The sequence below is a fragment of the Equus asinus genome, chromosome 3 (assembly GCF_041296235.1).
Source record: "Equus asinus isolate D_3611 breed Donkey chromosome 3, EquAss-T2T_v2, whole genome shotgun sequence".
NCBI classification, from domain to species: domain Eukaryota; kingdom Metazoa; phylum Chordata; class Mammalia; order Perissodactyla; family Equidae; genus Equus; species Equus asinus.
Genome location: NC_091792.1, coordinates 69,924,083 through 69,946,727, shown reverse-complemented (window position 1 = coordinate 69,946,727; position 22,645 = coordinate 69,924,083). Strand labels below are relative to the sequence as shown.

At 55.4% G+C, this 22,645-nt stretch overlaps 1 protein-coding gene across 2 annotated transcripts in view; it reads right to left on the bottom strand.

Moving 5' to 3' along the window:
* Nucleotides 1-1,488: 1,488 nt before the first annotated feature.
* The window catches only part of GFRA2 (GDNF family receptor alpha 2), a 79,174-nt gene continuing 58,017 nt past the window's right edge, over nucleotides 1,489-22,645 (bottom strand). For both annotated transcript variants that reach the window (XM_044766768.2, XM_044766767.2), the window contains 5 exons: nucleotides 13,292-13,401; nucleotides 12,385-12,525; nucleotides 10,331-10,503; nucleotides 3,669-3,722; nucleotides 1,489-2,834 (listed from right to left, as the gene is read on the bottom strand). In XM_044766768.2, coding sequence (XP_044622703.1) covers nucleotides 2,712-2,834; nucleotides 3,669-3,722; nucleotides 10,331-10,503; nucleotides 12,385-12,525; nucleotides 13,292-13,401 — 601 coding nt within the window. In that variant the 3' untranslated portion in view covers nucleotides 1,489-2,711. The remainder of the gene's footprint in view (nucleotides 2,835-3,668; nucleotides 3,723-10,330; nucleotides 10,504-12,384; nucleotides 12,526-13,291; nucleotides 13,402-22,645) is intronic.

The following is a 22,645-nucleotide window of genomic DNA, read 5'->3' as shown; positions in this document are numbered from 1 at the left end:
AGAATCACAGAGAACAGGGATCGTCTCAACCAAAGCAATGAATATTTAACGGTAAAATTTCAGCTATATGATACCTGGATGGGGAGGTGTTCTAAGGCAAAGTAAAGCTGACCAGCATCCATTCCTCTTTCATAAGGGCGTCCCTATTTTCCTTTGGGGAAATTTTCTCTCCCCCCTTATGCAATCCAAGGGCTGCTCCCATTAGGGATGCCAGACGTGACATACCCTCCTCTCCCAACCAAGTGCGGCAGGAGGTCGGCACAAAGACCCAATTTAGCCAGGCGAGTGATGGTTGGTGTGTCATCCATCACACAGGCAGTAGTGTCCCCTTCAGATGTCCTAGGTTCCTGCCTCTCACCTCCCCTGGGCCCGCCTCACCCCACGGATTCTGTGAGCTGCCTTCCCCCAAAGCCTTTGAAGTTAACCAGCTTTGCCAATTGCCAAGAACACAGGTTCCCAAGTGGACTCCATGGCCCTCTCCACCCACAGTAAGGCCAGTGGTGGCTCAGGATGAGGGCTGGCTTGTCTCATTGTCCCACTATGCAGAGGCCAGAACACAGTACATCAGAGTGATCACCACCACGGATCAATGTTCCCAGTGTGTGTGCAATCAGAAATGAGAGCCATGTGAGGGGACTTAGGATCGGGAGCCTGGAAAATAGCATGCCATCTCCCGATAGTGACAGGATGGGATCATGTGCAGCCCGGAAGGCCCTGCTAAGAGTGGGGACATCCCCTCACCTGACAGTCTTCCCTCCTCCCTCCTGCCGTGTGCATACTCTCATACACGCACGTGAATACTTGCAAGCCCGTGCACACATGTGCATGCACACATACACACTTAGCTGGCAGCCATCCTCATCCTCTCCGGGGAGAATCCCTCCAAGAGAATACAGCAGGCCCAGAGTCCGGTGGAAAGAAGGAACGGACACAGACCAAAAAAAAAATCTTTGCTCTTTTGGACTCCAATCCCAAAACACCCACAGCTGTCTTCTCTGGTGGGACCCAAGAGTCCAGCTCCCTGCCTTCACGATCACATACCTCAAATAAACCAGAAGTTCCACCGGGAAGACACCACCCCACTCTCCATGAGAGTAACAAGGCCGCCTACCAGGACCACCCAGGCAGCCTTAAAACAAAAACACAGCCGAGGTATAACAGCCATCTGTCCCTCCCTCCATCCCCACGGCCACTTTCGTTCTCTTCCAGTTTGGGAGCAATGGGCACTGGCTCTGACTGGGAACAGGAGGTGGGAGATGACAACCAGCGGGCTCGGCACAGCCAAGACTCTCAGACCCTCCAAGTACAAAACCAGCTCCTCACAGAGCTCCGTCACCCACACCAAGGACACACGATGGATGGAGACGTGCACACACACACACACACACACTCCCCAAGGCCAGTGGGAGCCCCAGGTAAGCAGCCAAGAGGTGGCACGGGACCAAGGACAAACCGAGGAGAAGGCACACCCAGAGTGAGGCAGAGGAAACAGCTTCCCAGCACGTTTATTGGAGCCTTGGCTAAGCGTGAATACTGATCGGGAGCCCCCTGCACAGCCCCGTCAGCCCGACCCAGGCAGGGACATGGGAATCAATCTCCTTTTCTTCCCATTATAGACAACATTATTAAAAAAAATAAACTTTACAATAATACATTTTCGCTTATCTGTTGGGGTATTATTCTGATAGTTTGTTTAAAAAAAGGAAAGAAAGGGGAAACCACACGATATATGTATATGGATGTGTATATACATATATGTTGAGGAAGGAGCCTTCTTATGTACATACAGTTGGCAGACGTCTTGGGAACAGGACAAAGAAACTGGACGAGAGGAGCAGGGGGACCACAGCGTGGGGCAGTAGGTAGACGCCCCAACTGGTCTTCTCTGCCCCTCTCAGCAGCCACTCTCCCTGAAGGGAGACCTGCCAAATGGACCCGCGAGAAACCAAAAGAGCCAACAAAGGATCACTTCGCTCTGATTTCAAAATTCCTGCCCTGAAGGAGGAAGACACAGGCTTGAGTGCTGCCCCGTTTGCTCCCTCCTCCCAGGGGGTCCCCAAGGGGCAGAGCGCCCAAGCCTCCCAGAGCGGCCCTGCCCCTAGGCGCTATGCTCGGGGAGCCCCTCACAGGCATCCTGGGGGTTCCCAGGTCAGACGAAGACACACCCAGCACGCAGAGAGGGAGGCCAAAATAAACTCCGTCCACAAAGCCAAGCGGAAGTACCGAAGGTGCCCAGCCAGACCCCTGGGGAGCAGTCGCTGCTCTGCTGCCCGTCACCCTCTGCCAACCCCTGGTGGGCCCCCCAAGCGGGTAGCTTGAGAAGAACAGCTGTAGCCATCCTGCCCCGGTCCGGCCCGTATCAGCACAGTCACAGTCTCTTGGGCTGCAGGGGGGCACCTTGGTCTCCTTTGTCGGCAGGGTCCAGAGAGGGAAATGCCAGGAGGAAGTGAGGGCATTTCTAGACTCCCATGCCCTCCTCTGCCTGGGTTCCCCTACCAGGGGACCTCCAGGCCAGCTCTCAGGCTGCCCACCTGCTTGTCTGTTGGTTTAGAAAAACTTGTCCAGAGAAGAAACCTGGGAGGTGACAGGTTCAAAGACAAGGTAGGAAAAAAAAATTTTTTTGCAAGGTGTGTGTGTGTGTGTTTCCATTTTGTCAGGTGGGGGTCCTCGTCTGTGCAGCTCTCAGCAATCTCCGACGCGGTTCCCAGCGCCTACAAGGCCAGCTTCAGCATCAGGAAAGGGACAGCGGTCAAGGCGGCCGAGGGTCTGGCTCTGCAGGGGCCTGAGTTAGGTTTGATCACCTTGTTACTCCCTGGGATGATATTGGTCGTAAGCTGCAGCAAAGAGAACCACAAACAGCCAGCAGGGCTGGGGTCAGACAAAGAAAGGGACTGGGAAGGGGACTCCTCAAGCCCCTGCCCTCCAGTCCACCCAGGGCTGTTCTCCTGGTGCTCGCTCAGAGGCAGGCCAGGCTTCCAGAGAGCTGGGCTGGGCCCTCACTCCGGCAGACAGGGCAGCAGTCCCCAGGAAAGTGGACTGCTCGCCCCGCCTCAGCTGATGCTGCCAAGTCGGGAAGAAGGTCTGTGTCCATCAAGGAGGGGTGCAGACCTCAAGAAGCTCCCAGGGTCCACAAGGACCTGCTTCTTGAGAGGCGAGGAGAGAGAAGCTCCAATCTTCCTGTTCCTAAACGTGCTCGAACCCCTCCTGCTCCCGGAGCTTCCCCCGCACGCCTCCGTCTGTGCTCTCTCCTGCTGCCCTCTCCTCTCATCCGAGTTACACACATACCATACACATGGAGGCAGAGGCATACTCCTGTGCTGGGGCTCCTTCCAGGAGGGGACTGTGTCCTTCCCCATCTATCTCCTCGATCTCACAGAACCAGCGCAGAGCAGGCGCTCGGTACACTTGGCTTAAGAGTCATGAAGGCTTGAAGGGCCTCTGCTCAGAGCAGCCACTTGTCTCCCACCCAAGGAGACAGCCCAGGGTTCTGAATGCAGACTCTGCACCCGCCCTCCCACCCCCAGCGCAATGAGCGCCCACCCAGGCCAGAAGCTCTGCTGGCCCAGCCCTTGCAGTGGGATCTGGGGCTCCAAGTTGAAGGCTCGCCTGGGAAACAGCCCCCTCTGGCCCAGTCCCCAGCACCCAGTCCCCACCCTGGCCTCACTCACCTCTGTGAAGCACATGCTTAACTCTTTGGAGTTATTGGCCTTTAGCCCCTGCTCCTGTGGGAGAGAAGGCCCTAGTTAGGATGGGCCACGAGGGCTGGGTCTCTGGCCAGGCTTTGTCCCATGATTCGGATGAGACCAAACATTCTGTGGCCCTCCCATCGACCGCGGCCGTCATTAAACACAGGGTACATGTGAAGAGCGCTGGCTCAATCCCACGCAGCACAAAGACCCCGGCCCCTTCCTGACACTCTCAGTGATTAGGTCCCGTCTTCAACTGACAGCATTATGTAGTAATAAGCCATTCACATGCCTGTCTACATACTCAGAGCTCCTCTTGACAAGGCAGAGACCACATCTTCTCTTCCTTGCACTGACTGTCTGACTCCTAACAGTGGCTCAATACATGTTTTACTAGATGCATGAATGAATGAATGCCACAGATCAGAACTGGCATCTGAGTGCAGCTCCAGGAGGATCATGAGCCTCATCTGGGCTCAGTGGGGAATAGAACTCTGAGTGATTAATGATGTCTGCCTCTGGTGCATGGCAGGCAAACATCCGGCAACAGTGCCAGGTGTTGGCCATTCCACCCTAAAGAACTGTGTGGCCCCTGGGGAGCTCTGTGGTCCAGGTGAGGAATGAGAAAGGAAGGCTGGCGTATTGACGATCCCAGGGTTCTTCTGGCATAAGCACTCCTGACATAACCACTTGGATGCGGGACCCGAGGGTGCACATGAAGAACAGTCCTTTGTCATCGTCATCACCACAGTGGTCCACGGGCGGCAGCTGGGGGACATGGTGCTTCTAGCCTGGCTTCAAATGGCTTGGTTCCCAAGGCACTTTGGGGGAAGCTCTGGCCACCGGAAGCAAATGGGGAGCCCAAGAAATCATGCCTAAATCACTGCTCTTGGCCAGAAGTATCAATAATCCCTTCGACATCACAGACATCTGCCACCTGGGGCATCTGGTCAGCAAAACAAGGCCCCAGCTGTCGCACAGAGGCCCCAGCCAGGAGCAGAGTCACCACCGACAGTGGAGATGTGACCGTGGTGATGAGGAGCACAGCAGGAATGGAGCCAGAGACCCGACCCAGGAGGATCCTGTTCAAGACCACAGCACCGGTGACTCGGGGTGCCAAGATCCAGTCTGGCCAGCCACCAACCTGCGTCCCTGAAGAAGGGCCCTTGGGACCCCAGGACTGGATTCTGGAGCCCAGGACCAAGGGCAGCTCCAGCCAGTGCTGTGGGAGGCCTGTGTGGAACAGAGCTGGCCCGCCCACCTCAGAGGCCATGCTGTCACCACTGGCTTCCATCTGACTGTTGCCTCCCTGAGCAACTGCCAGGTCCACACCTGGGACGTCCTGCAGCCTGCGGGGCTCTGTGTCACACGGCCCTGCTCCTGTTTCTCCTGGCGGCCTTTCCTGCTCTAACTGTTCCAGGTACGACAGGGCTGTCTCTGCCCCCAGCCCACCGCCCGGGGTCCATGTCTTCTTCCTGTACGCCCCTCCCCACGCTGCTCACTAAAGAGCGGGGCTGTGTAGAACACAGGCAGACAGCCGGGAGCCAGGGCCCCACCCCGCTTGTACCAAAGCCGCTCTGTTTTTGTTTTATATGTTGGAGTTAGGGACAGAATTGTTTTAAAAAATAGTCCACTGCTCAAAAGTAAACAATGTTTGAGAACACAACTAAACTAGATGACCTCTGAGGCCTGGCCATACAACCTTTTGTGACGGGATGGCAGTTCCACAGGAGCCCAAGGTCCTTGACATGGACCTGGACACCTGTGACTCTGGAAGGCGGCGCCCAGGTCACCCAGGCAGAAAGGAGCTGGCAATGCCCCAGAGCCCCAGGACCAAGCCCTCCACAGGCTGGCACCTCAGCCTGGGAGGAGAGGAGTGTCTGAATGCAGACGCTCCAGCCAACTGGCCTCCAACTGGAGTTTGCTCCTCAGAGAGAGGGGGATTTACAGGCTCCTCTTACATGGGGAGAGGGGAGACACAGATATCAGAGAGGAAGAATGGGGCAAGAAGGAGGAGGAAAGAGGGAGAGGTGGAGAGGAGACAAGAGGAAGGGAGAAGCAGGGAGAAAAGAGAAAGGCAGCACCAGCACCAAGGGAGACAAAGAACACCGGGAAGAGAGGAAGGGGAGGGGCAGGAGCAGGGGAGAGGGGAGGGGGCTGGGAGAGGGGAGGGCAGGGAGAGGAGGGCCAGTCGGTTCATCTGTTGGCGGCGCCCCAGTCCTTAGTCTTTATAGAAAATAGGGATAGACAAAGGGGCCTCACTGATACACTGTGAGGATTACAGGAGACCGTGCACAGCGGAGCTCTGCACAAACACAAGGGTTCCTTAGCTCCACAAGGCATGAAGCCAGGCCAAGCTTAGTTTTGCATCCTAGGGCAGAGCCTATGAGAAAAGCAGAGACAGCCCAGGGAGGGGGCTAGCTGCCCCCTGCCCCTCCTCCACCTAACAGCTCAGGAGGCAGAGCACAGGCAGAAGTCTCTGCCCACGGTGGACACCTGACTTCAGAAACAGAGCAAGCAGTGAAGGCTGCAGTCACCTCCCCCAGCCACAAACCCAGACCCCTCCCAAATCCTGAGCACAAAGAACAGTGCGGGTGTTTGCCAGTCAGCTGACCTTTTCTGAAAGTGCCATGTGGGGGAGGTGCAGGGAGAAAGAGGAGATTCCAGGACTTAATGCCAAAACCACCACAGGTGACTCAGATTCACAGCCTCCCTCCCTCTGCATTAACTCTTCCCACTGCTCCCGCAGGGCTTCCAAGGATGGTGAGCCCCAGCCCTGCTCATGCTCCAGTGAGAGAAAGACACATGCCCTTGGTCCCCTCCGCACTGGGTCAGGCAACGGGAGGTGGAGCGGCTGTATCCTTCTCAGCCCCCAGGCAGCAGGCTGTCCCCCAAGGCCATGCCTCCCCCACAGCCGCCCTCAATGCCCATATCTCCGGGTTTTCTTGGACTCTGATGGAATGAGTCTAGAGGAACAGGAGTGGGTCACTCCAGCCCCTGCCCCCGACCCTGCTCTGAGCTCTCATCTCCTCGAGGGAGCTCAGGGTTTGGGGCTCTACAGGGTCTCAGAGGGCACAGGCCTGGGCTGCTGGGATGGCAGGAGGCAGGACATCTAACAGCAAATCCTGTGACGCAGAGGCAGGCACCGGCACTTTGTGGGAAGAGCTGACCCAACTGTGGGGTGCCACCAGAAGCACAAAAGAACGGGCGGTGCAATGAACAGCAGTGGGGAACCTAAGCAGGGGAAGGGACGTAGACATGGAGGAAGGATGGCAGCAAGGTCAAGGTTCAACCTTCTAGAAACTTCTCCCAGAGAGGCCCTTTGCCCGGGAAGTTGGAAGGAAATTACTGCCTTCCTCTTCTTCCTTGCCCACCTCCATCCACACTCCCAAAGTCGGGTCTGGCAGTCCCAGAGCCAGGCCAGTCTGGCACAGGTGCTGGGACTAAGTCTAGTGTCGTCTCTATGAGAACCTGCTGGCCAGCTCTCTCCCGTGTCCCCTCCTTCTGGTCCCGGCCCCATCTCCAAATCTCAGTGCCCTCGGCCTTCTCCCTCCGCACACACCCACCTCTTCTCACACTTCTGCCCCCTCCACTCCCTGCCGCCCTGGGTAACCCTTCCCATCCTCCGCCACCATCTATCACCTATCGCACGGCTCTCCGGGCAGGTCCCTGACTCTCCAGTCTCTCCCCTGCCAACCAGTCTCCACCTGCTGTCAGATTATCCTCCCAAATCGCACTGCTCATCTTCTCATCACAACACGCCCCGCCAAAAAGCCTTCAGTGGCCTCAGACACTCACCGCTTCCACCTGCTCACCAGGTTTCAGCCCTGCCCCATCCCAGCTGGCATACAAGTCTCTGCATTCTCCCCAAACCCACGGCCTGCTGTTCCTCCAGATCAGCTGAGCCCCCAGGACTCATAACACCTAACCTGTAGGTAGGCTTCCTCAGTTTACCAGGCACTTTCGGTACATCCTCTCACATACAGATGGTGCATTAACCCCACTGGATCAAACCAAGTGTAAGACAAGCCCCCAGATGGTGAGTCTGCAGAAAACCAGGCTTGGGCTAAAAGAAACCAGGCAACGGTCTAGCAAAGTGCTGAGGGGAAAGAGAACCAAAAAAAGGGGAGTCAGAGCCATCAGGCACTTGGGGCTGCAGTGGGGGCACGAGGCCACTGCTCTGAACACTTTCACGCCCACGGTGAGTCACAGCGAGAGTCCTGGGGAAGGTCTGCAGCCACCTGCTGAGTCAGCGTCTCCCAGGCGAGCCACCCTGAGGGACACGTGGGTGGAACCACGCCAGAGCATGGTCACCTGACAGGTGGCAGAGGTCTGACCTGCCGAGCTGCCGCGACTCTAGCATGAAGCCGAGCTGGCGACTGTCTGCGCAGTAGGCCTCTGAGCCCCCGCTGCAGCCACTCAAACACACCCTGTGTTATCAGGAGCTGCCCAAGGGTGACACGGGCACCTCAGCCCAAATCAGGAGGGTGGCAGATGGAGGGGAGTAGGGCATGGAAGGGCCCATGCAGAGCCTGACAGGAGGGCACTCGGAGGTCTGCTGTTACAGCACCAGGGAGGCCCCCAGGGAGGGAAGGGGGCCCTCCCAACCAGCACGGGCACCAGCACCCGCTCCTGTGGTGCAATGGGTGCCCGGGGGACCTGAACACCTCCCTCAGGCCCCATCCCTGCCCAAGCTCTCATCCTGCCACTGGGAATGCCCACTGGGGTTTGTTTCCAGCTTTGTTGAGTTATAATTGACCATCAAAAATTATATATTTAAGGTGCACAACCTGATGACCCAGCATATGTTTCCATAGTGAAATATTCACTTCCCACCTTTACCATTTTCCTTTTTTTTTTCTTTTCTGTGGTGAGAATGCTTAAGGTCTATTCTCTTAGCAAATTTCAAGTACACAATACAATACTGTCAACTACAGTCCCATTGCCGTACTCCAGAACTTACTCATCTTACATGACTGAACTTTACAGTGACCGTCCACATGCACCCCAGGAGCCTTGTGTCTTCACTGCCCCCACACAGCCAGGCCTCCTTCCCCTGCTCCCACACCTACGCCCGGGCTGTGCCCCGCACTGACCGTACCGCAGACCCCACCAACCTTCCTGATAATTCCAGTCCCAACTCCCGCCTGAAACACCCCTCTGTTTCCCACCACCCACGAGCTGACTGTTCTCTCCCTCTGCTCTCCCTGATCTTCCGCTTTAGGTCCTCTTTCAAACTCTTTGTTCTAGGGGAGTGTGTGTGGGAGAGGGGAGAGGGGAGAGGGGAGAGGGGAGGGGAGAGGGGAGGGGAGAGGGAAGAGGGGAGGGTGGGAGAGGGAGAGGGGAGAGGGGAGGGGAGAGAGGGGAGAGGGGAGAGGGGAGGGAGGGGAGAGGGGAGGGAGGGAGGGGAGAGGAGAGGGAGGGAGGGAAGGAGGGAGGGGAGAGAGGGGAGAGGGGAGAGGGGAGGGAGGGAGGGGAGAGGGGAGAGGAGAGGGAGGGAGGGGAGAGGGGAGGGAGGGAGGGGAGAGAGGGGAGAGGAGAGAGGGGAGGGAGGGAGGGGAGAGGGGAGGGAGGGGAGAGGGGAGGGAGGGAGGGAGGGAGGGGAGAGGGGAGGGAGGGAGGGGAGAGGGGAGGGAGGGAGGGAGGGGAGAGAGGGGAGAGGGGAGGGGGAGGGAGGGAGGGAGGGAGGGGGAGGGAGGGGGAGGGAGGGAGGGAGGGGAGAGAGGAGAGAGGGGAGAGGGGAGAGGGGAGGGAGGGAGGGGAGGGGGAGGGAGGGAGGGAGGGGAGAGGGGAGGGAGGGAGGGGAGAGAGTGGTCTCACTAGAACCAACCTCCTCAGCAAAGAATGTACTGTAGCAAATGGCGTGATGGCCTGAGGGCTGCTCAGCAGAGAGAAAGCCTGAGCGGGGAGCCCTATGATGTGTCCCCACACAGTGCCATCCACTTGTGTCCCCTATCGTGGCACTGACCACAGTCCATGTCCGATACTTGCTGAATTGTTTGACCCTGACAAGACCATAAGGACCACAAACCCCAGGTCTGCATTGGCCTCATTCATCAATGTCTCCCCAGCATCTCACATAAGACCTGCACACAACGTGTACATAACACGGGTTGGATGGATGGATGGACAGACAGATAGGTGAACAAACAAATGCACATCATGGGTTTGGAGTCAGATGTAGGTTTGAAATCTTATTCCACCACTAACCAGCTGTGTGACCTTCGGCATGTCGCCTACCCTCTGGGTCAGTTTCCTGTGTGTAAAACGAAAATACCAACACCTCACTGTGTGAGAATTCAGTCAAATAGGTAGAGAGTCTACTAGCACAGCACCTGGTAACTATTAGATGGCTAATAAATGGTAACCATGACATTTCTCTGCCCCCCGCCATGGTATCTAATACAATCCTGTGACAGAACAGGTGTTTAACACTTGCAAAGTGAATGCCTGGTGAACGGATCCATGAAAAACAAGCCCCCATCAGTTCTTCCCTGCCTCTTGGGTCCCAATCCACCAGGAGGAACTCATGTGCCCATCCCTGGCCCCCAGTCTGCTAATTCCCCACACCCACCCCCGACAGCATGGTGCCTCTCCAGGCCCTCAGCCCGCCCCCGGCTCCCTTCCCCAGCTGCAGAGCTCACCTGGATAGATGTGCATGTGGTGATGATGCTGGTCCCCAGACTGGTGCTATCACTGAGATCATCTGGCAAAGAAGGCGTTTTCTCTACCCGAGGGGCCTGCGTGGCTTGGAATGAGGGGTTCTTCGGGGACAGGTTCACGTCTGTGCCGTTGCCAAAGGCCTGGATGGCATTCCCTGTGGGGGAGAGAGCAGGCAGATGCAGGCAATCAGGGGCCACCTCCATCACTCCTGCCCTTCACCACCCCAACTGCTAGCTTCCTGGAATAGCCCAGAGCTGGGGACAGAGTGTAGCTTGTCCAAACTTAGCTCTGCTGAAGCTCCTTTCAGATGCCTACTAAGGTCTCACAAGCAGAGAAGAAAGTAGCAAGAAAGAGGTTGAAAAAGACAGAGAAACCAGAGTAGAAAGAAATGGATGCAACAAGGAATGTAGAAGAGGATGGGAAGAAGTGGGAGGGTGGGAGCCTGGAAGGAGGGGCAGGCCACGCCCAGGGTGGCGAGTTAGTGCCCTCTTCTCTGTGTCACTCAGTCTGCGGAACACTCCCCCAAGAAGTGCCCCAACCCAGCCCCGTAGGCACAGGTTCTCCTGGCTGCTCTGCCACCTCAGATGGTTCCAGGGTCTCGCCACTGGCATTCCAAGAGCCCCAGACTCAGCCCTCCTCTCCAGCTGGCCTCACCCACTCCCATACCATCAGCACTAATTCACTGAGGACCTCGTAGACAAAACTCTGTCCCCAAGACTTGACCCTGTGACCCAGTGCCTGCAGAAACGTCCACCTCCAAGTCCCAGGGCAGCTCAAAGTCATCACGTCTGCACCTGAACCGGCATCGCTCCCTCCCACTGTGGCACTGAAGGTGTCATCTCTCCCCACCAAGTCCCCAGGATGCCTCCCTAACCACCCACTGAGCCCACCTCCTAAAGACCTCTCCTCCCACCCTCCCTGCCACTGCTCTGGCTCACAGTCACACTGTCCGCTCCCGAGCGCAGCAACTACACCCTCCAAGCGGAGTCTGTGTTGGTCACCTATCAGAACCACAGCCCTACCCCACCCCCTCCACACCAGACCCAGAGAATGAGCCTTCTGAAATGCAGGTCTGACCACAACACCACCTCCTGACACCCCTTCGGTGGCCTGCACCACCACCTCCGCCATCTGCAGGACCCTAAGATCCCAATGCCTTCAGGTCTGGGAGGCCCTTCATGAGGAGGCCTCCTCAACCTGTCCAGACAGCTCCAGTCACCGCCGGAGCAAGGCTGAGGAGCCTGCACTTCCCGCAACGCCCTCTGCCCAGGCAACACGCTCTCCCTGCCTCTTCAGCTAGCCCTCAACGGGTCAGCCTCTGAGCCGCCGTCAGGCCCTCTGACATGGGCATCCCCCCACTGGGCTCCTGAGGCACCCTGTGCAGACCTCTACCCTCGTACCGTTCAGCCCCGGCTGTGACCACAGTGACCCACTGAGGGCGCACCACCATCAGACTGCACGCTGCTCAGTGACAGGCACCGTACCTTGTGCCTCTGAGTCCCCGGTGCTGCACAGAAAGGGAGGATGGACAGACGGACAGGAGGAAGAAAGGAGGGAAGGAGGGGGCAGAGATCTTAAGGAGGGTGTGGGGAGCAAGAGTGTCAGACTAGAAAGGTCAAGGCAGACAGAGCCGTGGCTCCCCTCTCCCTAGCCTTTGGATTAGGAGTGTGATGACCTGAAAAGAAAGTCACCGATTCCCAGGGGAGCTAGACCCTTAAAGGGAGAAGTGACAGACGGCTGAGATCCTCACCACAGGGCTGTCCCTGAAGGAAGCTGGAACAGACCAGAAGCCTTTGGTCTTGACTTGACATAGGTTCAGGCCTCCCCTGGTAAACTGAGGTTGGCCTACCGACAGCTCTGGTGTGAATTTCCAAGAGCACAAAACCCAAGGTCTCCGTAGGCAACACCGTGCAGGAGACACCTCGTGGAGATCACTGGCCCTTGCATGGGAGGAAGCAGGGAGTGGCTAGGGCAGGCCTCCAGGGCCCCTCTGGGACAGGAGGGGCGTGAGGGGCTCCTGAGGACGGGGACTTACGGAGGCACGGGTTCTCGGTGAAGTCCCTGAGGAACTTCTCACACTCCTCCTCCATGTTCCCGCTCCCACGACAGCTGCACCAAGGGGACACCACGATGCCCGTGGGGCTGGCGTCCACGTAGTTGGGTGTCATATCAAACCCTGGGCAGGGCGGAAGGGAGGCAAAGTGAGAGGAGCAGTCAGGCCTTCTCTCTGGGCGACCAGACCCGGACACAACAGAGGCAAGGCTTGAGGCCATCCCTCCCTCCCACCTGCCACTGAACATACATACATCCCAATCATAACCCCAACTCCGAATGCTACCACCCCAGCGACCACGGGTCAGCGGGGGCAGAGGGGCACGGGCACAGAGGACAGATCGGGGCAGAGGAGACACCCAGGAGCTCCCCGCCGCGCGCCACCGAGCAAGGGCTCTTGCTTTCTCCTTTGCCACCAAGCAGAGCATGTGTTCCCGAGTCAGGGGGACTGAGGCTCACATCCTGGGTTTCCAACCCAGTGCCAACATTTACAAGCCAGGTGAACCTGTGCAACTTACTCAACTTCTCTAAGCCTCAGTTTCCCCATCTGCAAAATGGAGATACTAACGCCTCCCTAGTAAGCGCTGTGGTGAGAATCAGATAAGACAGTCCCTGTAAACTCTCAGTGCAGTACCTGGAATATCAGAACCGTGCAATAAACGTTACATTCTCTTCTTATTCTGAAAGCCTTCTAAGGCCCCTGGGGCCCTCCTCTCCCCGTGATAAAGAGCTGGTGTCTCTGGTTTCCATCACAGCTCTGTCTGAAACTGCCACAGAGAAGGGCCAGCTCAGGCTGTCCACCTACTGGCCTGAGCTGGGCCTCAGCCCCTGCCCACTAAGCTTGGGGCAGCCAGGAGCCACTGTGAGCCCAGGCGCAGGGGGCAGCTTACCGATCATGCCTGCATAGGAGCCCAGACACGCCTGGTAATTGTCAGCAGGGCAGCTGGTAAGCGTCTGGTAGGAGGCGCGACAATTGGCATGGAAGTCCGCCAGCCGGGACCTGGTGTGGGGAGAGAACAGTTCAGTCTGGCTGCCCTCCCGCCTCCTCTGCGGCACAGGCGCTGCTCCCCACAGCTTCCCAGGATGAAGGGAGGCAAGAAGGCAGAGAGGAGGAACACAGGGGAACCAAGCCTTGGGGGCCTTCAGGCTGGGAGCTCCTTGGGGACAGGACTTGCAGAGAGCCAGGCACACAGTTTAGGCACAGCCCGCTCTGAGTGGATCTCTCAGTGAGAGGAACACAGAGAACCTGGGGTGGGATTGCTGAGGATGCCTGGGACCAAGCCAGGAAAGTTGGGCTCCACTCTCTGCTCAGCTCCATTCCTGGGTGACCTTGCCCATGTCCTTCAACACATCACTCTTCCCACCTGCAGAATGGGTACAACAATGCCACTCCAGCCACCTGACAGGATCGTCTGAGGGTCACAGGAGCCAGCCCCCAGGGAGGTACGAGTGTCCCCCTCAGCTGAGACTTCCATGGACATTCTCGACCAGTCTCTTCTGCATCAAGTCAGAGCGAAATCTCCACCAGCTTGCCCGACCCCACGGGCAGAATCAGCCTTTGCTTCCCCTGGTGACGTAGCCTCTCTGTTGGCACCAGCGACACTGCTTCATAACTACGTGTGCACGGCCCTGTGCTGCCCACCCAACACGAGCCATCTGAAGGCAGGTGCCGTCTGATCGGTCTGTCCCCAGCCCCCGGCCCTGGATGTGGCATCTCATGGAGCCCACGGCACCCATGTCTAACCTGCATGACAATTCCCATTCCTCTTCCTCCTGACCTAGCACTGTGGCCATGGGCTGTCACCATCGGCCTGGGCTGGGGCCACCACCTCTCCTCTCGTCATTGCCTCCTATAGGCGAGCGCCCTTTACCTTGGAGTCCTCACGCATCCTATCATCTGTGTCTCACAGCACTGCAAGCCGTGAGTAATAAGGTCTGTTCACTGGTGTTTTCCCAGTGATGGGCACACAGCAGGAACTCTACAAGTATGTGCTCAGTATGAACACTATGGTAGTGACAGGAAGGACCAGAACCCAGCCGTGACTCCCTGCCCCGCTCTGCCCGCACCATGAGGTACCTCACAAAGCCATCCCAAAGGTCACCCCAAATTGAGCTCCCCTACTCCTCCACTGGAACTCCTCATTTGAGAAGGAGCAGGTAGAGAACGAGGGACCGGGAAAGCCTGAGAAGAACGCCTTCAAAGCAGGCAGAGCGTAGATCCCAGCACAGGACAAATTCCGGGTTGCCTGGAGGCCTCACGGTCCTGGGGATGGGGTTTGGGAGAGGGAAGAGGCTCTGCAGAGGGGTTCAACCCCACCAGTGCCTTGTGTGTCCTGGACCCCTGCAGCCCCAGAGGTAGTGAGGTGCGGGAGACGGACTAAGAGGAGGGCCACACGAACTGGCAGGGGGCCAGGGTTCTCACCCAGCTGTGCCCTAACTCACTGGGGGCCTGAGGGGACTCCTTGCTTCTGGGAAACTCAGTTTCCTTATTTATCAAATGAATAAAAAGTGCTCTCCGTTTATAGTTTAAAAGGTATTTTCACAGTTTGGCAAGATAAAAAGTTCTAGAGATGGAGGGTAGCGACAGTCACACAATAATGTGAATGTCCTTAATGCCACTGAACTGTACACTTAATGGTTAAAATGGTAAATTTTACGTTAAGTATAATTTATCACAATAAAAAATGATTTGAGAAAAGGTACTTACATCCATCTTTTATCACTTAATCCTCAACAAAAACTCTGAGATCTGAGCTCTGTGAGACCTGACAAGCAGTAGTTAATATTACCCCATTTACAGAGGAGGAAACCGAGCCTCAGAGAAACTAAGTAACTTGCCCAAGATCACAGAGCCCCTGAGCAGCGGAGCCAGGACTCCGGCCCAGAGCTCCAACAAGGTGGGCGTCCTTTCTGGTAGGTCCCATGCCCTGTGCAAAAGCCCTTAAGGTCCTTCCAGAGCCAACATTCTGTGTCTCTGTCCAAAGGAAATCTGCCGGTGTCTCTGCCCTCCCTCCTGCCCATGAATACACCCTCCATCCCCTCACCACCCAGCCCCAAACAGGGAAAAGCAGCATTTCCACCCAGCCTTCAGCCCCTGCAGAATAAGACTTGGTCTTATGGCAAGCCCAGTATGTGTCCCACTCGCCCAGCAAATGAGAGAAGGTGCTGTGAAAGAATGAGCAGGGGGTGGTCTCTGCCACGGCCCAGACCTCCAGAGACCGAGAGGGGACAGGCACTTTAACAGGTAGAGGGGATCTGGAGGCGAACAAACAAAACCTCTAAGCAGCTGTCGTGGGTAGAACCTGCCACCCACAAAAGATACGCTGAGTCCGAATCCCCAGTACCTGTGAACGTGACCTCACTTGGAAACAAGCTCTTTGCACATGTAACCAGGATGAGGCTGTGGCGGATTAGGACAGGCCCTCCAACCAATGACCGATGTCCTTATAAGAGAACAGACACGGACACACAGTGAGAATGCCTGTGGGGACCGGCAGAGACCCGAGTGATGCGCCTACGAGCCAGGGATGCCGAGGACTGCCAGCAACACCAGAAGCCAAGGGAAAGGCCTCTCTCCAAGCCTTCAGAGGGATCACGGCTCTGCCAACACCCTGATTTCAGATTCCTGGCCTCCAGAACTGTGAGAGAACACATTTTTGTTTTAAGCCACCCAGCTTGTGGAACAGCCATACTTCAGAGATACTGCAGGTTCGGTTCCAGACCACTGCAATAAAGTGAATATCCCAAGAAAAGGGAGTCACGTGACTTTTTTGGTTTCCCAGTGCAGAAAAAATCTATGTTTACACTACACTGTAATCTAGTAAGTGTGCAACACCATTATGCATTGGTATCTTGCAATATCAAAAACAAAGTACATACCTTAATTAAAAAATACTTTATTACTAAAAACTGCTAACTATCATCTGAACCTTCAGCAAGTCATGATCTTTTTGCTAGTGGAGAGTCTTGTAAAAAATGCAATATCTACAAAGCACATTAAGCAAAGTGCAATAAAATAAGGTCACCCTGTACTTTGTTACAGAAGCCACAGGAAACAAATAGAGCACCTTCAAAGTCTTCACTGTTTGTTTTGGCCAATGTTTTCCTCCAGAAGGAGCCAAGGGGATACAGTCAGCCCCAGCACTGAGGAAGGCTGCAGGTAGGCAGCATAAGGCCAGAACTGAGCTCCTGCAGGGTGTGGGGCAAGGAGGCTGCTAGATTACAAGCAAAGCCACTGGTTACCATCTCCTCCCACCAAAGATGCGTCCGAATACCATCTCTTAGCCAAATACAGGAGTCCACTTCAATGCCATTTGATGACACACAGGCTGACTCCCTCCCTCCCTCCAGTCCTCCCAACCACCCAGCCACGTAGATGCCTCCCATCTCTTTACTCCAGCTGCACAGACCGTCTGGACCAGAAGATTTCCTACTTAACTGCATAGAGATGTACTGATGGCGCCCTGTTTGGTCTCTCCAACTGGAAAATATGCTCCTAGAGTGGTAGACTCTACTCATTTCTTCACCCACATCCTCCAAAACCCTGTAGGCAGGGATGAGGTGACAGATACCCATTCGTCCCTTCTCCAAATATGTACCGAGCCCCCGCCACATGCCTGGCAGACTGAGAAGGGGAATGCACACAGGTCAATGCAATGTCAGAAAGGAAATCCCAGCTAAGGGGGTCAGGGCAGAGTGCCCACCAGGCCAGGGGCCAGGGCTCCATGAGAGCCATCTTCCCAGGCGAGCATGCCGCCCACCACAGAGACCTGAGGTTGCATGTCCAGGCGTTGGCAGCCTCCACTCCCCTCCCTGCACACAGGGCCTCACTCCCCTTCTGCAAGGTTGGTTCTCCAGTCACCAACACTGGGAACCTTGAGGGCCTTCCTTCCCCAACCACGAGGCCCCTCAAAATGTCACTGGCCCAGGCTAGAAAAGGGGTGAAGGCAGGAAGAAGGAGAGTACAATGGCCCACAGAGATGAGGCCATCTGGAGGAGAGGTGGGGCAGAGGAAGCAAGCCAGGAAGCAGAAGGAGAAAGAGATCAGACGCCAGGTGAGTGGGCCAGTGGGACCCCACAGTGAGGAGAGGAGAGGGCAGATCCAGCTGCTGGAAGGGGAGAGAGTGCCTGTCACATGGCCATGTTCTGTCCATCACTCACCCGCTCTGTGACCTTGGGCAGGCCTATCATGTCTCTGTGCTCAGTGTCCCCAGTTATCAAATGGGGTGATCCCTGCCTGCCTATCTCCCTCACAGGGCTACGTGAGACAGCTGGGCACAGAGAGGAGGCAGGACCCTTTATCTTCTCCACCCAGGGAACTTTTCCTGTGTCTGATCCAGAAGGAAAAACACCTGTTCACCTGCCAAGGTGGTCTGGGTCCCACACAGGACAATGTGAGCATATCTCCCTCACCACTAGGCTGCAGAGTCACCCTGCGACCCAAACGAACAATGGCCTCCCCACCCCAACGTCACTCTCTATGCCTCGTAGAGGACACAGGGGTGGAGGACAGGCCCCCGAAGCCAAGCAACATGGACAAGGCCCCCGCGCCCTGGGGCGACCCATGAGGAAGGGCCATCCTGTTCCTCTGAGGCTGGGGCCTACTTCCTGTAAAGCAGGCCTCTATTCAGAGCACAGGGAGGGCTGGAAGTAGGCCCGAGACCAGCAGCTGGCAGAGAGCAGAGAGGAGTGAAGGGAGCGGCTAGGCCTTCTGTTCCTCCCTTTCTCCATTCTCAGCCTCAGGTGGCCTTGGCAAGTGAGTGATAAATGGGGCTCATTTAGGAGGATGCCGCACCCAAGTCTCCAGGAGGCCTCTGATCACTCAGGTTCTCTCCACCCCTCAGGACAGGCTGAAGTCCACACAGCCAGCTCCCTCTGTCAGCATCAGAGACCAAGTGGTATCAATTTCCTTCAAGCCCACCCACGCTCCACTCCACCCAGCCATGTGAAGGTGCCCAGCCTAGTCCTGTAGGTGCAGTCTCCAAGGCAAATGTTATCCTTCTCACAGGCACGGTGGGCCAGCTGGAGATCTCTGTGCCATCTCCAGGCCCGACGCCACTCTTCCCTGCAGACGCCGTGAGGTCACCCGTCTCAGATTCTGCTCTTACTGCCGGGAACAGAGTTTTCCTCGATCAACCCCATCGTTTTGCAGATTTCTGCCTTTAGGAGTCCCCATGAGAGAGATGGCATGAAAGAAAGCATAAGAGAGAAAGAGATAGACAGACAAAAAGAAAAACAGAGCCAGCAAGAGAACCAACGTGAACATAAGCCAAGTCCGTCTCAGTGAGATCAAGGAAAGACTGCCAAATGAGCTCAGGGCAGCAGGTGGATCTGCCCGAAACACACAACCCCTCTTTGGGCTTGTCTTAGCAGCAGCTGTGGCCTATTCAATCACAGGAAAGTGGCAGGAGAGGGAGAGAGACATTTGACTCCCAATCTGATTAAACAGTTGTCACATTAAATACAGGACGTCCAGTTAATTTGAATTTCAGATAAACAACGAATACTATTTTCAGCATCAGTATGTCCCATACAATATCTGGGACGTACTTATACATATATTGTTGTTTTTCTAGAATTCAAATTTAGCTATCTTGTATTTTGATTTGTTAGATCTGGCAACCCTGCTTGATGGGCAGATGTGCTCCTGCAAAGGGAAAAAGTGGCAAGGCTGGGTGTGCAAAGATCAACTCACACAAGCAGAAATCATCCAGACTGGGGGGGGGGGGGCGGGGGGAGGGACTTCCTACAGGTCAGTTGCTCTCAAAGTGTGGTCCACCGACCAGCCGCAGCAGCATCAACCGGGACTGTTGGAGATGCAAATCCTCCAGGCCCCACCCCAGCCAGACAGGCTCTGAAACTCCTGGGGCAGGGCCAGCAATCTGTGCTTGAACAGCCCTCCAGGTGATTCCGAGGCAGGCTGAAGTGTGGGGATATGGCACTCTGCACAGGCTGCAGAGCTGGGCTGGTGGGGACACTTCAGACCCCACTCCCTGATCTCAGCTTCAAATATCCCCACTGCATGGCCCAGCCATGGAGGAAAGCAAGGCTTCAGGCCGCAGCCCGAGAAGGCTCACAGTCACATAGCAGGATGCACGTGTTTCCACACACACATACACACACACCCCTCTATCCCCACAGAGACACAACTACACTTGGATACACACCTCTCAGTTCTGTGCTTTGGTCTTAACCAAGAGAAAGTCCAGGCACCTGTTCTCAGTGAGACACTCTTGCTCCAGATTGTAAACACCCTCCCAAAACACATACACTTTCTCAAATCTGTCTGGCCTAGAATAATGCTGGACGAATGGCTCCTCCAGGACCCCAAAGCATTCTAGTGCTGCCAACACAGTGCTTTTGGTCTGAAGTTCTCGTCAACTTCCCAAAGCTCCCGTTTATCAGGATATACCTGTTATGCTGCTGCCATGGAAACAAATGGGTTCCTACTAGATGGAGAAGTGGAGGAGGAGGAAAGGGAGCTGATATTTATTGAGGACCTACTATGTGCCAGGCTTTGTTATCTCATTTAACTTGCTGAACAATCCCACAAAGTAACCTATTTCACAGTGAGGACACAGCAGCTCCGAGAGGTAGTTCTCACAGTTACACACCCTACAGCCAGCACACCACGGTCAGGCACCTACCAAGGAGGACAGGGTCTTCTCTCCAGCTCTGCTGCCATGAGCCACCACTGCGAACAACACTTCCAGAGGCAGCCACCAGCACTGCCTCATGCAAATGAACAGGGCACTTGAATATTTCATGGAGGGGAAAAAGGGCTCCCAAGAAGTGCAAATTACTCATGATGGGCTTCACAGACAATTTATGAGAATGCAGAGAAAATGGCTTTAATAGACCCAAGTGCCTCTGGAATGGCTTTCTGAGGTCCCCTCCAGCAGTGCAGGGCTTAGTTAAGTGGGTTCAATGTTATGCAACACTGAGAAAGGGGAAAATGGATTTCACCCACACGGCTGCTCTCTGACACCGCCAGGGCCCACCACAGACAGCCCGGGCCTCCGTCCTTTCCCTCTCTTCCTCCAGGAGGCTGCCACCACTTGTCTCATGAAATCCAGAACCCATCTGGCTCCTTCCCTCCTATTTATTCTCTAAGTTTATGGTGGATACTTATTCCTCCTGCCCAACAGAGCAGCTCCCTGGGGGTGGACTGAAGGAGGGGAACTTCCTCCTCTGGCCAGGCAGTTCTAATGAAGGCCGCCCACCATAGCACGCCACCCTTCTGGGCCGCAGGTGGACCCATGACCCATGTTGCCCCAACCGTACAAGTCTCTTCCTGGCACACTCACTGGTCTAGGGATAAGGACGTAACACAAGCCAGGCCAACAGGGGCCTTCCATGAGGTTTTCCTGATGGAGAAGGCAAGGAATCAGCACGATGTGAGCCAGATAAATTGAGACCATAGTTCCAGCTGCATGGTCACACTAAGAATAAATATGCAGCTACCCTGCAGAGAGAAGAGAAACCACAGAGAGAGGCCTATTGGTATTTGAATCCTGGAAACACTCCTGCCCTTTCTATATTTTATTGTAAGCCAATAAACTACCGTTTTATTTTTCTTAAGCTAGCTTAAGCTGGGTCTCTGTTACTTAAAACAGAAAAAATTCTTGACTACTATTGAGCTTCACTCTCTGATCTTATATGATGTTCTTGTCCAAGTTCAAAGCAACAGGAAAAGGCACAGACTAAAAAGGACACAGACCAAAAACGAAACCCACCAAGGGTCTAAGCCACGCGAAAGAGCCAGGATTGCAGCAGCGCTTCAGCGAGAGCAACCTGGAAAATGGAGGGCGGTCAGATTCACGAGGGAAGGCTGACCTGGGCTGGATCTTTCCCCAGCTTACCCAGAGAGGAATGGCTCAGATGGACAAGCCACAGAAAGCTACATCCCTATTAAAAATGACAAGGACAGAGATTGTGCCAATATATGAATATTCAAATGTGAAATCATGTTAAGGAATAAAAAAGCAGGAGACTATACAGCTCACGCACCCTGCTTAAAACAGGGAAAAATGGTAAATGTATGAACTGACGAGATCCAGAAGTAAATTTCAAAAGATGCTAATAAAATATAGTGTTCATTATGTTCTCTTTTAATACAGTTGCTTTAAGATTATAATTATTTCTTTAAGTTTAGTTGGAAGAGGCCTCCGAAATCCTGTTATTATAAACAATGATTTTTCTAAGCCTTCGGTTAGAGAAAACATCACTGGTCACAGAAGCATCAGTGAATTCAGTTGATCCTCTGTTAGGACAGAGGTCCCAGACAGCTGCCCCAAGACAAGGAGGCAGTAGAAGAGCTAGCGCCTCGGAGAATGGGCTCCCCCCTCCAGGGCAGCCCGACTCCAGGAGGCCGCAGGCTGGAGACAGAGCCTGGTGCCGTGCTGGACAACGTGGACAGAGCCCCCCGGACATGACCAAGGCCTCAGGGTAGGCTGCTCACATAGGAAGGCTTGATCTCCTCCCACCGGAGGACCTGAACTCGGCGAGAACCCCTCCCCTCCACCCCAGCTCCCCTCAGAAGCACACCCAGCATGAGGTCCACCTTCTGCCATCACGCTGACTGGGCTGAGACCTTGGCAGCTACTCACTAGCTGTGTGACCCTGAATAGGCCACTAAAGCTCTCCAGGCCTCCTTTCTTCATCTGCCAAATGGACATAATGCCAGTACTTCCCTCATAGGGTTGTGGCGAGGATCGAACGAGATGGCCAACAAGCCCGCATGCACACGTGCTGGACGAGCCTGCACATACCGGGTGCCCGGTCCAAGCTCGCCGCTGCTCCTGCTGACGTTAGGGGACTCTGCCAAGCACTGCCTCAAGTGGAACACCGTGTGGAAGGCATGAGCTCTTTCCCGTCAGGCCAAAGGGCCATCATCTCTCTGATCTATTACCAGCACCCCTGCATCTGTACAGCGTCACGCTAAGCGCTTCCACCACCATCGCCATGTTCCACTCCGACAACCATTCTCTGAAGGCAGCGTGATTATCCTTGTTTTACAGAAATGGAGGCCTAGAGAGGTTAATTAGCTCCCTTAATATCACAGCAGCAAGGCCAGAAGACTGAGCTTCAAATCTTGACTCCAAAGCCAGTGGGTTTGCCCTCCTCCACGCCGACCCAGCCCCACCCAGCCACCTCTTTCCCAGCCACTCCTCCTCCCCCTCTCCCAGCATCTGCAGCCACAGAACCTGAGAGGGTTACTTCTCTCTGGCATCATCCCAGGGAAT